Source organism: Mytilus edulis, chromosome 8, assembly GCF_963676685.1.
Source record: "Mytilus edulis chromosome 8, xbMytEdul2.2, whole genome shotgun sequence".
NCBI lineage: Eukaryota > Metazoa > Mollusca > Bivalvia > Mytilida > Mytilidae > Mytilus > Mytilus edulis.
In genome coordinates, this window is record NC_092351.1 from 30,463,121 (window position 1) to 30,479,765 (window position 16,645).

The window sequence follows — 16,645 nt, forward strand, 5'->3', positions numbered from 1 at the left end:
AAAGGGTGGTGGTGGTGGGGACGAAAGATACTAAAGTGACATAGATTCGTTGATATTAAATAGCCAACATTGCATTGAGAAAGGAAATAGGGAATGTGTCAAAGTAACAACAATCCAACCATAGAACAGACAACAGCCGAAGGCCACCAATTATTGGGTCTTAAATGAAGCAAGAAACTCCCGCCTGTACCAAGTCAGAAATATGACAGATGTTTTCTATTCGTTAGATTCGTAAGATGCGTTAGATTTTTCATTTTGCTATTTGATAAAGAAATTTTCCTGGAAATTTTTTGTTTGTTCTACTTTTTTTTCTAATCCGGTTAGAAGTTTGAAAAATAAAACACCAAAATTTGCAGTGCTTCCAACTTAAATATACATATGTAGTGCCCATGTGGTCGTGTGGTATAGCGGGACGGCTGTAGTGCGGCGATTTGGTGTCACGATATCACAGTAGCATGGGTTCGAATCCCGGCGAGGGAAGAACCAAAAATTTACAGATCTAACATTGTTGGGTTGATGTTTAGACGAGTTATAGATATACGAGTCTAAATTGAAACTTCTTTCAAGCCTATGTTTGCGTTGGATTAAAACTGCATTTTGTATACGTGTGCATGTAAAACAAATTTCGTTGTAGAAGGGTATAAAAACAGCAAAAATAACATTTTCCAAAAGACCAAAAAAGTTACAAAGTATATTTAAACATAAATGAAAGTCTTCCTTCATTCCTGTAATTTTCAATGGGCTAAGTGTTGGTACTTTATTCTGCAGTTTAACTGTTTTTAGTCGAGCACATCTGGTGAGTCTGGTTTCTGGCACACAATATATAAGTCTGGTATTTTGATATTTTTTTAATGAAGATGAAAATGAAAAACTTGGGTGAAATTGATGACAATCTTAATTAACAGAATTCAACAAATATATACAAAATTACAAATATCTTGAATGCAATATGACTTACAATTTTATATTTACAATTTTAAAATAAATCAAATAACGTTTCAACAACTGGATGATATTAATTCATCTCTCTTCAAATTTAATGTTATTTGTCTTCATATGTTCATTTTTACAAATCTCTGCATAGCATAACTCAAGTTTGGTTTTCATTGTTGCAAATTCCGTTATGCCTATAGGGACTGTTATGCACTGTGAATCTTTTTCAAAACACTGGACTTTATCTATTAATGGTAAAGCCATTTTATCATCTGTCGCGCCATTCTCAAAGCAATCTGTAATAATTATGAATTAAAGAGTTAATATTTTTTTTGGTATCGAAATGAGTGTTATTGATAGAATGGTTTGAATGTATTTAAAAGGCCGGACCAATTTAAAGTCATAAGAAACGAGTGACCGGTGAAAAATAATGTTCTTCCAATTTTTGAACTAATGCATACAAACATCATAAACTTAGTCTTTTGTGCACGAATTTTTCCTTTTTTTCGCATAAATTTCGTATAATCGTCAATTTTTTTTTTCAATCGGTCAGTGTTGTTGTGGAAATATGGTAGGTAACTAAAGTTCGTGTTTTGAAACCGAAGTTTAACGATGGTCACCTGTTTGTCAACAATCAACAAAAAAGCAACAAAAAAGCATGGAAATTGAGCACGTGTTTAGCATGTAAATTCAGATAATAGTTTATTTTAAGGACATCCATGCGTATTGCGATCACCGGATTTTTACGAGATGGGTCACACTGAGGTCACTTTGCATACGGAAAATATGTCGGGGAAAATTGCTTCCTGGAAAGGAAGCAATTAAAATAAAGTAAACTTCTTCTAAATATGAATAAATTAAAGAATTTTCTTTAGAAAAAAGTATATGTACATAAGTTTTATAATGAAAACTATCAATTGAGATATAAAAAACATATGCATTATTTTTTTTAATTTGAGGTTTCTTATGACTTTAATTAAGATATCGAAACTAAAAAAAAAATATAGAACACTTGCTTCATAAAACAAATAGTTTAAAACAAAATAATTAGATAAAGAGGCCAACTTTTATTTCCCGAGAAACAAATTGGATCTCTTATCAGAGATTTTTCCCCTTCAAGTTCGCATTTCAGATTAGGAAACTAAACTGTCCAAAAAATAAAAAAAGGTATCAATTTATACGAAGTGTTGAATATGTGATAATAAAATTTTGTCTTTGGCAATTCATAATTTTACTGTAACAACGTTGTTATAGTAAAATAATTACTTAGTGTCTTTTTGATGTGGGGATGTATACATATCCTGTCACGCCCACTATTTGGATTTCTAATTGTATCCATCTGATGAGTTGAGCCTTTTTCAACTGATTTTTATAGTTTGGTCTTATTATGTACAGTTACACCACTGTCCAAGTCTAGTGGGCTGGAATAGGCGCCTTTAAACTAGTTAAACCTCGCAACATTATGTATTTGCGTGTTCCATGTCAGGAGCGTGTAAGTCGGTCGTTGTCATTTTCGGCCGTGAATTATAAATGTTTTCCATTCACAATTTTGAACAAAATTAGGCTAACAATTTTTCTAGTTTGCACTGTTTTACATTTATCATTTCGGGGGCTTTTATATCTAACTATGCGATATGTGTTTTGTTCATTGTTGAAGGCCTTATGGTGACCTATAGTTATTGATGTCTGTGTCAATTAATCTCTCGTGGAGAGTTGTCTCATGATCAATCATAACACATTTTTGTTTTATTACTATTTCATATTTACAATTTAAATTTGATGGTAAGACAGTGCTACATTTTTGTACGTTGTATCGAAATCTGTTTAAAAAACGAAAGATTGTGATCATTCATTTACATATCAATTACCTTTAAAGTTTTCTGCCAGATGATCATGGCCAGATTCTCTCAGGGCTTTCACAAAGCAGGGAAGGGCGTTCTCACCAAGACCAGTTAGAGCATTTAACATTCTGAGTATTCGAGTACTTCTGTCAGCACCTGCGTAAATACATTCTATCATGTTTATTGGCATAACTAAATCTGTCTGTAGGTATGGAACTACATGATGTACGTCTATGATATCATTGATTAGTCCCTGTGTTCGTCTCTGAAGTATTTGTTTGTGGTACTCTGGCATTGGCTTATCTACAAAATATACATCAAAATTGCGGATCTAATGTAAATTCTTCTCAATTAAATTATATCCGACTTAGAACATTTGTATGTCAAAACTATGATGAAAAGATATTGATGTTTATGTTGCAACGATAATACAGTTTATCATATGTTTAGTAGTAAATACAGTAGTTTTGCATATGTGATAAATAGCCTGCTGTTTAATCCATATCGCGCAACGTTGATGCGCACCCTTTATCGCATACCCTTTATCACACCCCTACTTTTTTTTTTTTTTTTTTTTTTTTTTACATAAAGTCAGTTTTGTTTTTTTTTTTTTGCTTAAGAAAATTTTCCCTCAAAATAGGTAAATTTTTTTGAATGACGTCATTGTTTGGTATGTGACGTCACGAACGTCGAGTTTTCATATTGTATGTGACGTCACGAACGTCAAGTTTTCATATTTTTTGGCATACTAAATGCAACTATGAAAAATACAAAACACACAAATTAATACAATAATAAACAAAATATTTTTAAAACAACAGCACGCAAATTGTAAGGTAACCCAGGTGCTTCGGATAAGTAATTGAGCAGTTCTTTTAAGGCCTTTGAAACAAGACAAAAGTAGAACTGAAGGTAACCCAGTGCTATGGATCAGAAAACAGTTCATATAATATAATACTCTTCTGTTGAAATATATGATAAAGTGTATAATACATGGCAAAATCCGTATCACATGCCGTATCACCCTCGACCAATATCATCCCTCGGGCCTAAAGGCCCTTGGGCTGATATTGATGTCTCGGGATGATACGACATATGCTACGGATTTTGCCATGTATTATTCTCTATATAAAACTTTCGACTTAATAGAAATATTCACTCTATTCCAATACCTTGCAGTACACCTCACCCTGTGTATGCAGTTTTTGCTTGTTGTGTTATGAATATATTTACCTTTGCTACACTATGCGTATCAAGCAGAGTCATGGTGAAAACGTAAAGGGTGTTTTTACATTGCAATGGTAGTGGGAACCATTTTTAAAGCATATGCTATAATGTGTTCACAAATATTTCAAACTTCTCTTAAATAATCACACTGAAAATTTATTATGATATCCCCCTACATAAAACCGCTATAAAGAGCCTTTGATTCAACTTGACTGAAAAATGAGAGTTGACATCTTTTTTGGTATATAAAATCAAGAATAAAGAATATTTGTAAATCGTATTGAATGTATCTTTTAGTTGATTTAGTCGATTTAGTTTACTGGAGATACGTTCATTTGATACACCTTAACAGGTATCCAAGTAAGAAAGAATACTAAAAAAAATGTTCATTGGTTTCATGATCATATCCCAGGACAATAAGATAAATAATGCATTGTTAAGTTGAAAATCTATCTGGTTTTCGATAATAGTGTTCTGTTGATGCTAATTATGTAGAATTGTTTGAGTTAAATGCGCATCGGCGACTACAGAGCCAATACAAATATCAACTATGGGCACTTTTAAGAGGCAGATAACCATTTAACTTTAGTTGATCATCTTCAATGAAGAAATTTTAATGTAAACATTCTGTATTGTAGTATTCAGATTTATAAAGCTCAAAACAGATACATGGCGCATTCGTGGTAGTTAGGTGTCGATATCAATCCTTAAATAACTCACCTCGAACTATGTCGATTCCGATCTTCCTACATGCTGTGTTTAGGCTAGTCAGCGACACTTCTTGGTCGGAATTATACCAGTACTGAATTATTCTCCAAAATTTCTCTGCTGATGTAAGAGAACTATTTCCTAGCTCAATGTAACTTGGGGAGAGACCAAGGGCAGGTATAAGTTCTAGCCATCGAGGTCCTGAATCAAAAGTATGTAATTAGAAGAAATGTTATCATTCTGTAAAGTTAATTATATAAATCTCTTCAATGGTGTCTGTCATTGCATACGCTTGGTTTTAAATATTCGGCTTTGAGCGTTTTTGAGGAATGTTAATCCAGAAAATAACTACATATGTATAGCTTTTACACGGTTTTGTTTAGCTCGTTTATAAACATCAGCGTTAAAGCATTGAATAAATGTATATTTTAATTTCCGTATTTATTTTAATATACACAAACAGCTGCAGGGCATTAATTATATTAGCACTTGTGAATACTTGAATTTTTTTCAAATCAAGATTAATATTTTTACTTTGTTAAATCCATATTAATGACACACAGTAATAATTACCAATAAGACTTGCAAGTCTCTGTAAAGCCGACTTTACATCTTCTGGCAGTGATTTCCATTTTTTCTTCTTGGTTATTTCAGGTCTAAGTTCAACAAGTATCATCAGACTTTTTACATCGTTACTTGTTTCCAACGTTCTCTCATCAATCGTTGATAATAGTTTGGAATGATGGTTTAACTGAGAAGTTACACCTTGAATCAGTTGTTCTATGTTTTCTTTTACTGATGCAGTAGTATCCAACTTTGTAATATTGCCCAGTACATCAACCATCTATAGTTAAATCAAATACATTAGATAATGTAATTTCTTACGCAAGATACATTTAACAAAGATCTGCATGGTGCATTATCATCGATAATGACTCATAGACAAGTTTTAAAAGGAAGATGTCGACGGATATCACAAGTGTAGAAGGAACTGCTCAATGGTCAACTGTAGCTTAGTTTTTATCGATAGTCAGTAAGAACAATTCGAATTGCTCAATCTTCATATTTTCTATATACGGTATTTCAATTGTGGACTGTTGTTTTGGTTTTTTTTTTAAATTGGTTTGGCTTTGAAACCCTCTTAGAATTTCCAAAGAAAATTCGTTAGTCATTATATGTAACAAATGAACTTTTATGAGAGAAAACCTCTGCATGTATATTTCTATTTAATGAAAAAGATAACAAATTCTGCAGAACTGAATGTCATCGCGAAAAAGAAGAAAAAAGAAGATAATAAAGCAAAAACAACATAATGATTTTTAAAATCATTTTTTCTGTATATGATGACGATATATGTACGAATGTTTACAGGACAATTATTCAAATAAGCTTTAATACAAAATAGTATATATATTATTGTTATTCTTTAGTGTCTTTTCGTATGGATTATTATATGCTCTTACGTCAAAAATTACAAAAAGTATTGAGTCATATATTATACTTGCCTGTTTCTCATAATTATTGGACCGCTCACATTGTTCCTTGAGATTTTTTTCAGAGGCATGACAAAGTTTTTTGTACTTTTCCAATTCCTTTTCGAGTTTCTTGTTTTCTTCCTCCTGACTACTGTATAATTTTTCTAACTTTCTCCGCTCTTTCTGATGTTCATCTTCTCTATCGCGTCCCAAAACATTTGGCTGGTTTTCTTTAAAAGCTTCTAACATATTTGCTCTTTTTGTTTGGAACTCTTTTTGTTGTCTTAAATCCTTTAATTCTCCTCTTTGTAAAGTATTTAAATGGAGCATACCTTGGTAATTGTCCAAACTTCTTCTTGTAGATCCATTACGTGTAAACTCCGTATTTTTTCCGGATGATCTTCTCAGGCTTCCATTCCGGCTAAAACAAGACTGGTCTTCAGTATCAGAATCATTAGTATACCAATCCTCTACATCTTTCTTACGGCGTTTCCTAAACAATTTTCTAAAACTCATGGTTGTATAGAAGACCTGAAGATAATGCTCTGGTCAAAGTGTTATTGACTTTTTCTAAAAAGTATATACATGTACTTTATTGAATCTCTGTTCTTCTCTTTTTCTTCCTTTTTTATAAAGTTGTTACGTATAGTTGTAATCTGCAAAATAAAAGAAATTATTATACTCTAACTAGTTGATGACAGTCTATATTTAAGAATTGAGTGCTTCTTTTTGTAAATTCATTGGGGCTGTAAAAGCGTTGACCGAAGTACATTTTGTATGAAGCGTGAAAGCTCTTCATTTTAAAAAAGTGTGCACGGTCAACGCTTTTAACAACCCTATGAAATAACTAAAGAAGCATTCAATACTTATAATAACATTTTTTTGCTAAGAAAGTGAAAAATCGATTTTCGTTATTCATTTCTTTAAAAAAAACTCTGCAATTATTTTGTGGTAGCACGTGTTATCATGAATAATAAACTGCATCGGGATATAAAGGTGAATTGTAGTATGGCGCGCAAGCTTTTATATTCAATCAAAATAGCGGATTCTTCCGAAACATACATGTAATGTAATTATAGTAAAATTATGAGCTGTAACGACTGTGTTTATATAAAACATTTGCATACAATTGTTATTATTGTGCTACATGTAGCTACAATTGAAAAAAAAAAAATTTTACATAATTTTAAACTGCTTCAAATTTCGACGTTATTATTATAATGTCCTTTTACGTTCGTTTTGAATGTAAGGCACTTATGTACCTTTTTATGGATAATGTCCTATCTACTTTCGGATTACCTTACCTGTACGAAGGAGAAACAAAGCAGTGCTGATCACGGATCAATTGAAAGTCTTTAAATGTCAATCAGTAAGCGCTTTAAATATAATTTTAAAACAAATATTTACAGATGGATTTCCAAATATTTGTTCATTGATATATATAAGTCTACATTTTAATTATATACATATATGATCAAATATGTTATAGGCTGGATTATAAATTGGAGTTTGAATTCTACATTTAATTTACACCGTCATATATTAATTTCATGAATTGGTTTTCTTCAAAGATTAATCGTTACCTTTTTTACAAAACTCATAAATTGATTAACATGATGATATCTGCGTTTACTTCTTTTGAATTGCAATATACTGAAAAACGCCAAATTTTGTTGTTGTTTTTTTTTACTTTTCAATTTCCATCGCCATTTAAATCCAATATAACTAACGATTACTGATACTTTCATAAATCGTTGATGGCTGCACGACTGTTGTTTCTCGAAAGAATATTAAAAATACATGTAGAGTTTATATCAAAGCGATTGGCTCTCCCGTCGGCACTGGAACTCTAACAACGTGTAAAATACGAAAGTGGTCGTTAAATACATCCTATCAATTGCGAAGATATCAAGCATATACCGCTATACTTGGGCCCTCTCCCTGGATATGTTTGATTTTCCTTCTGCTTCCATAGTCGGATCCAGGGGCCTTGGAGCACCCCCCCCCCCCCCCCCCACTTTTTTTCGTGGGACAATTTGGTTAATTATATTGGGAATCATTGAAGTATGTCTGGAGCGCCCCTTTCCTTTTAAGTCAGTCAGCGGGCCTCCTTAGAAAAAGTTCTGGATCCGCCACTGGCCTTTCTTTAGAATTTTTGCACCTGTACATTAACCCCTTATTCAATCATTTCAATCATTGTTTTTTGTCATTTCATATATACTATCAATTTACATATTATAAAGCCTTACATTTTGAATTTAACATAAGAATTCGTTTAAAGATACCTCCCCCCCCCCCCACACTTAAAAGGGACAATTTTTAATCTTGAAGATAATACATGTTTGGACCACCAAATTAATAAATAGTTTTGTGTGTCTGAAATGTCCTTGTTTTTTCTCTCTGTCTCGGGTATTGTTAGGTGCATATCTTTAATATTAGGGATTCGGATATGTCTTGACAGTGTGCGTGCGTGAGCTTCCGTTATGAAAAAAAGCAAGAACAGCACGTCGAAAGCATGTGGTGGACGCAAGAAATTAACAAAGAGATATCTTAATCTGTAATACACGAGTATCGTTTTACATTGAGGTTACATAATAATCGAATGAAACTGGGTAGATTAAGTTGAAACTTTCCGTAACTCTTATTTTAATAAAAAAAAAATAAGGAGGAGGAGGGGAGGCTTATTAAGTATAAGGTAAAACACTGACTTAATCAGTTATACAGATTTGTAACAACAAAAAAACTCCTTCATTTTACGCAAGAATTGAAAAAAGGAAAAAATTAAAGTTGAATATTATGCAAACATAATATTGCTAAATGTTGCTCGTAATTACCCTAATGGTATAAATATTGTAATTAACTTCCACTATCCAATAGCATTTATTTATAGAACCACGTACTAGGGTATATATTCTATATAGATATATTGCATCATATATATATATATATATAGATGTGTGCAACTATATCTGACTCAACAAAAATTATTAAAGGTTTTTCTTAAGACTAATATTCGATTTATATAAATCATTGATTTATGTGACGTGTCACTACATGTTTAAATTGCAAAATAGAAATCAATTCTTTTTTTCAGAGATTAACATAGGAAGGAACTTTGTTCACTTCGATGGTCTTAGTGAATCAACGCGGAAATAGTTATTCTATTAATGATTTTTTTTAGGGAATGACATTTCTTAAAGTATACAGTAAGACAAATAATAAGTTATGCGATTATTATTTTTATCGTCAACATGTGTAGATATTTGATTTGTCGCATCAGTGGCATACAAAAGTATACATTTGTGTGTCTCTGGCAAAAAGACTAGTAGTTTCACGCCTAGTCCTTTTTTCTAAAAATATTTATCGATTGATACTAAGACCTTGTTGATTGAGTCTCACACAAAACAGTGAATTAGATAAAAATAGATAAAAATAAATAACAACAGTGAATTAGATGATTTACTGTAAATAATTGTTGAAAAGTTGAATAAAAAATTTAAAAAAATGTTTGTTCAAAAAATTCAAATTCACATTGCATAGGTATTGACAGGTATGGACCTTTATATTTTCCCATGGGAACTTCTAATATTCCCATGGGAAATATACTTTTAAACAGCTGTGGTGATAACATTGACGACAGTGACATGTTGAGCCATGTGGGGTTTCTTAAATTATATATCACTGAGCTAAAACAAAATATGTTTTTGTTATTTTGTAAAACAACAAAGTCATATTTGCCGATTCTGGAATACAAATTTGTCCCGCACAGTGTTTTAAGCTATAATATATGAGTATCATTTGAGGTTACATACTAATAGAACAAAACTGGGTAGATTTAGTTGAAACTTTCCGATACTATTATTTTCATAAAAATATTGCTCATTAAGTTTACACGGACTTAATCATTCATGCAGATTAGTAAACACAAAAAAATTCCTTCATTTTACGCAAGAATGGAACAAAAAAAATCAATATTATATGATATGCAAACATAATATTACTAAATGTTGCTTGTATTGACTATGATGGTAAAAGTGTTCTATTTAACCTTCATATTCAATAGCATGTATTTATAGGACCACGTACTAGGGTATATATTCTATATATTTATATTGCATCAGCGCTAAAATATGTCTATTATTATATTAAATTATAACTTAAATGGGTTTGTGGGTTAACCATACGTAAATCAAGGGTGTATATATACCACTATACAAATACCACAATACAAATATATATATATGTGCAATTATATCTGATTCAACAAAATATATTAAGGTTTTTTCTAGAGATTTATATTTGATTTATACACATCATTGATTTTAGTGACGTATCATGATACGCTTTAATTGCATTAAAGAGATCAATACCTTTTTTTTCATGTGTTCAGAGTCGAACTTTAGTGTGAAATTTTGTTCTTTTCGATTGTCTAGTGCATCAACGATGGAATAGATATTCTAATTATGATTGTTATTGAGGAAATGGCATTTCCTTAAGTCAACAGTAAGACAAATAATAAGTTAGATGAGTTGATTATTATTTCTATCGTCAACATGTGTAGACATTTCACTCCCGGTGTTTAGTGGAGTTCGTGTTGTTTCTTATTTATTATTTTTAAATGTTGATGTAAAATGGGTTTTTGAGTCTTTGTTTACTCCTTGGTTTTGCTTGTTATTGTCTTTGATTTGTAGCATCAGTGGCATACAAAAGTAAACACATGAGTGTCTCTGCAATACGACTAATAGTTTCACGTCTCGTCCTTTTTCTTAAAAGAAGTTTATCGAAATATACTATAAGACCTTATTGATTAATACTGCGTCTCAACTAAAGCGTATATGATACTGTTTTGATCCCATATTGAAATTTTGCTGACAATTTGCATAGAGGCTATTTTTTTGCCCAATAAAATCAAATATGTAATAAAAAATATACCATCATGTGCTACTTTTTGAGTAAATGAGGTCCAAATTTTATATATTTGCTCAAAATTCGGATTTGTAGACGTACTTTCCTTTCGACAGAAATACATAACTTTTTTGTTTTAAAAGATAAATACAAGCTGTTTTTTTGTTTGATTATTTGTAAATTCCTATTTTATATAAATGTCTTAAATTTGTGCAGTTTGTTTTTCAAATAACTCATATTTATCAAATGTTCACGAATGTAGTAAAAATTTAAAAAAAACCGTCATTTTTTATGCATGTTTATCAAATAAAAAAAAATTGCACTATTTACGTTTTCATGAAAATTGAGGGGTGAATGAACTTGTTTTCAAGTTCGATAAGTTTGAATGATAAAAAAACAGTCGAAAGCTGAATCTTTTCCCGATAAGTCATAGTTTGACGTCGCGAAAATAACAATTTACGTTTATTAACTCAGCAACGTCATTACCTCCCCTGTAACTGTATCGTATGCCCTTAAAATACAATTGATGATGGTCTTAAAGTATAGAATATATGTATTGACGTTGTTTATCATCTGAATTACTCTTTTTTGTATTCTTTTTATTTGTCTTTGTATATTTTTAACATTTACTGTTTAGTCCATTTTTGACAAAACGCTTTTGGCGAGACCCTTGTGTTACCCTTGTGTTATTTATCATTTTTTGTGTTCCTGTCTTTCATTTTTGCTTATGTGCTTTGTCTATAGACTGTCTACATGCCATTTTGGTTGTCTTTGTTGCCAAGGTTGTTTGTTTTTATGGTAATTAAGATTATAACACATCTTTACCGAATCCATGATTGTAAGTCAATGTCATTCTTTGACAAAAAGTAAAATAACAAAATAATCGGACTCCAAGGTAAATTCAATACAGAAATTCCTAAAACAAATGGCTCGATAACATCAAACGATTTTAGAACAACAGTCATATTGCGGATTTGGTACAGGCATTTCTTCGTGTTACAAATGGAGGGAAAAACAAACGTGTAACACAGCAACATTAGTGACAACCACCTGAGATAGCCACTGAATTACAGACTCCTTACTTGGTCGTTTAACACCAACGTGTAATCTTATTACAAACATTCCTATGACTTTGGCAAATGTAACAGAGATGGATAGATCAACATAAACAAAACTTAAAAGCATTTAATGTTGCAGAAAATAACATCTATCCTGAACGCTGATGCGCATTTTGTCTTTAGTTCAAACAGAAAGTGCCAAAAAGAATTAAGTTCAAAAAGATGTTTTAGACCTTCTCCTTCCTCACCCCATTCCTCGTACAAATATATTGCAATTGGTTTTTAAAGACACCGATACCCTAGACTGACTTAAGGAAGTATTCTTCTGCCGTTTCAGTCTCGTTGAAAAATTATAATCAAACTTAACTCTGTGAAACAAATTCATCAGAATTGTGAACTTTCAAATGACCATAGCAAAAAAGGAAGTGTACCATCATGTGATTTTTCTAAACCCATTACCTTTTTCCTGTCATATAATTATTTAAAATATGAAACCAGGTAAAGATAGTTTAATTCTAGAATGTCTGAACAAATAGTGGCTGTAACATTTTTGTTCTCCACAAACTAACTTCAATGAGTGAAACATGAGTATGCTTTGTTTATCGTCGAAGTCAGATATTCCTGAAAAAAGTATCACAAAAGCTATATTAATAATGTTTACCTCATAAAATGATTTAAACTTTAATTTTCTTTTCTATTACTAAAATTTCCCTTTCCCATTAACTTTTTACATATAACATTTTAAAGATCAAACAATTGCATTTTAGTGAACAGACAAGTCATTGGAATAAATGAATGTTATATAGCACACGAAATATATTATGGCACTATTATTATTATGATGATGATAGTTAAGGTTGATGATGTATTTACTTCTTATCATTGTAGAACTTGCATTAGGTTACCTGTCGCCCTTTGCACTTTACGACATAGTACCTTATTATAATTGTAAAAGTACTCACCAAATTTCTTTGGGAAACTGATTTTGACTAACTGATATTGTCCCCTTTATAGATTTAACTTTAAAAATTTCCAAATGTCGTTACATCATTCTATCTTTGAAATCGAAACTGTTATGTGTTTGAATAGGGTCATACTATGAGGTCACCCAGGATTATAGTTTACAGGCAACGAACTATAAACCTTATGGGATTTAAATAGAAATGGGTTACGTGTGGTATAGCTAGTCTATCTAAGGTTAGGTATACAAGGTCAAACAATTAAAAATATCTGTTCCAATATGCCACGTCAAAGTTTTGAACTTAAATATCTTATTTTTTAATATATATATAGCAAAACATTGCATATATATATTTGTAAGTTTTGAACATAAATCGAAAAACATTACATATGTATTTGTACGCTTGAACAAAAATAGAAAAATAGTTAGTTTTGAATAGAAAAATATTGCATAATTATAATATATTTGTAAGTTTTGAACATATTTTTTTTTCAATCAATATTTTGTTTTGCATATTGACATTTTCCATTGTTTTTTGTTTATAATTTATTCATAGTTTTGCTTTCTACAATTTAAGTTTAGTATTTTCTGATGAATATTTTACAAGTTGAATAGGTTTTGTGAATTTTGTATAATCGAAAAATATTTTCTACTTTAGTTTGTCATTTAAACTATTGACATTTTTCATAAGTAAATAAATGCCAACGAAGTTTACCGATGTATAATAACTGACTGCTGGTCTATTAAATGATTACGTGGTCCTTCATGTGTAGTCATGTGTATTTTCCAGATGTTGAAAAATCAAATGTTGGAAAATCCACGGGAAACTTTTCAAATGTAATCCGATCAGGATTATATTTCATAAAAATGGGTTATTCTAATCAATATAGGATTATAAATAACTCCTACTGTATTTCAACTATTTCACTGTGTTAACACGGAACCGCTGATTTAACATTTAAAATAAGATTTTTTACAAGAGATATATAATATACATATATTATAACATGGCATTTTTCATATCAGAACCCTTATTTGCCCTAAGTCATGATATCAGCCCGAGATCTGACGAGGGATAGTTATAATCCTGGTACCTTTGATAACTATTTACACCACTGGGTCGATGCCACTGCTGGTGGACGTTTCGTCCCCGAGGGTATCACCAGCCCAGTAGTCAACACTTCGGTGCTGACATGAATATCAACAATGTGGTCATTTTTATAAATTTTTTGTTTACAAAACTTTGAATTTTTCGAAAAACTAAGGATTTTCTTATCCCAGGCATAGATTACCTTAGCCGTATTTGGCACAACTTTTTGGAATTTTGGATCCTCAATGCTCTTGAACTTTGTACTTGTTTGGCTTTATAAATATTTTGATATGAGCGTCACTGATGAGTCTTATGTAGACGAAACGCGCGTCTGGCGTACTAAATTATAATCCTGGTACCTTTGATAACTATTTACACCACTGGGTCGATGCCACAGCTGGTGGACGTTTCGTCCCCGAGGGTATCACCAGCCCAGTAGTCAACACTTCGGTGCTGACATGAATATCAACAATGTGGTCATTTTTATAAATTTTCTGTTTACAAAACTTTGAATTTTTCGAAAAACTAAGGATTTTCTTATCCCAGGCATAGATTACCTTAGCCGTATTTGGCACAACTTTTTTGGAATTTTGGATCCTCAATGCTCTTGAACTTTGTACTGGTTTGGCTTTATAAATATTTTGATATGAGCGTTACTGATGAATCTTATGTAGACGAAACGCGCGTCTGGCGTACTAAATTATAATCCTGGTACCTTTGATAACTATTTGACCATGGGGTGATAAGGGGTCTGATATGAAAAATGATATGTTATGTTCTTTTTATCATTTACTTCAACAGAAAATACAGACAAAAACTATTTTTAAAACTTAACAAAAATGCTTTTTGTTGTAATATTTATTTTGCATGTTTTAATAATATAATTTCCTGATTCCCAAATTATTTTTTTGTATCCAACTTTGTTATGTTTTACACAAAGAAACGTACCAGTGAGGTATATTTTCTGGAATTTGCCGAATGACGTCGAAATGTCATCCGATAACGTTTTAGCAAAGCATGCGATAATAAACAGAAGCACTTAATATGAATATAAATACTTAGCATTGATATGATAGCTTTTGCATATGTGTAATGAGCGGAAGTACACAAGCCATAACTTCCCACCCGGGCTGATAACCCATATCAGGAGCAACACGTGCACAAAACCCATAATAGTGCCTCTCGTGCAAGTTACTTCCGGTGTTTCCGGTATCGGCTGTTTACTTTTCCATTGTGACGTCAGATGTTTTTTATGACGACGTCAAAATTTACGGGAACTTTTGACGGGATAGTTTAATACTTGCTAACAAATGCCATTGACAATTATGAATCATTTTATAGTACAACAAACATGGAGTAGTAATGATCGTAAAACTCTTCCAAATTTTCAATGTTTCACAATGCCTCTATAGGAAATGTTACCATAAATATATAAGGAGTTAATGATGCTGTTGTTGGACAACTATAGTATATTTGATTCATAATTTTAATTTTCTTTATAAAGTGTTTGAATGTTTTAGTTATTGCATTAGTTTATTTGCCTTACATAAAACTATTCAGAGGCGGATTAAGGGGGGGCCCCAGGGGGCCCGCCCCCCTTTTTTTGGGAAAAATTTGGTTGCTTATATAGGGAATCACTGAAGCGTGACTGGAGCGGGCCCCCTCTTAGGTCAGTCAGTGGGCCCCCACTTATGAAAATTTCTGGATCCGCCACTGCTATTGTCGGAAGTATATGATAAAGCGATTAATACATGGCCTTTTCCATATCAGCCTGGGCTGATATGGGGGTCTCGGGATGATACCCAGGCTGATATGGAAAAGGCCATGTATTAATCTCTATATATAAATATAGAGGTGTGCCTGAAAGAAAATATTACACATAATACAAAATACATAAAATGCGGGCGGAGAATGATATAATACTTAAATAAAGTGAGAACAAATATACTTTATAATGCAATTAAATTCTTATGTTTTTCTGCTGATTTAAAAAATGTACCTAAGTTATTCAATTCTTAAATATTTCTGAAAGATAACAACTGAAAAGTTTGCCGGTAGGTAGAAAAAAATCAATAGAGAATATTTTCCCGCCAAAATTTCAATCAATTATGGTTAATATCTCGAAAACAAGCACATTGACCTATATTTTTTCCTCATGTGGTTCCTTTAATAAGTTCCTATCAATATATCCTAGTTTTATGAAAAGCTTGTTATTTTGAAACTGAGTAGTGAACCTTATGAATGTCCGTTTTAACATGGTTGGTCACACTATAGGACCATGAATCACTCTTGAATATCCCACACAGATCATATAGTATGGAGTTTTAAATTTTTGAACCAAGTTATATCATTTCTAAATTTAAATATTAAATATAACCTGTGAAGAATTATAACCACTGCGTAAACGTTCCTTAGATTCAAATTTTAGATTTGAAACAGCTAGCATG

General features: G+C 31.6%; 1 protein-coding gene across 1 annotated transcript; it reads right to left on the bottom strand.

Moving 5' to 3' along the window:
- Nucleotides 1–946: 946 nt before the first annotated feature.
- On the bottom strand, nucleotides 947–6,834 carry LOC139485318 (uncharacterized). Its single transcript, XM_071269735.1, has 5 exons — nucleotides 6,215–6,834; nucleotides 5,283–5,553; nucleotides 4,722–4,910; nucleotides 2,802–3,077; nucleotides 947–1,229 (listed from the first exon to the last, which is right to left on the bottom strand). The coding sequence occupies exons 1-5, from the start codon at nucleotides 6,698–6,700 to the stop codon at nucleotides 1,021–1,023; spliced, it is 1,431 nt and encodes a 476-aa protein (XP_071125836.1). The 5' UTR covers nucleotides 6,701–6,834; the 3' UTR covers nucleotides 947–1,020.
- Between the last annotated feature and the right edge of the window lie 9,811 nt (nucleotides 6,835–16,645).

Bases quoted from the DNA above. Each gene is read 5' to 3' on its own strand.
- LOC139485318 (XM_071269735.1), bottom strand. From the start codon at position 6,700: ATGAGTTTTAGAAAATTGTTTAGGAAACGCCGTAAGAAAGATGTAGAG. The intron at 4,911-5,282 runs GTAATTATTACT...CTTTTGATTCAG, and splicing joins GAGACTTGCAAGTCTTATTG to GACCTCGATGGCTAGAACTT. The intron at 1,230-2,801 runs GTAATTGATATG...TAATTATTACAG, and splicing joins TCTGGCAGAAAACTTTAAAG to ATTGCTTTGAGAATGGCGCG.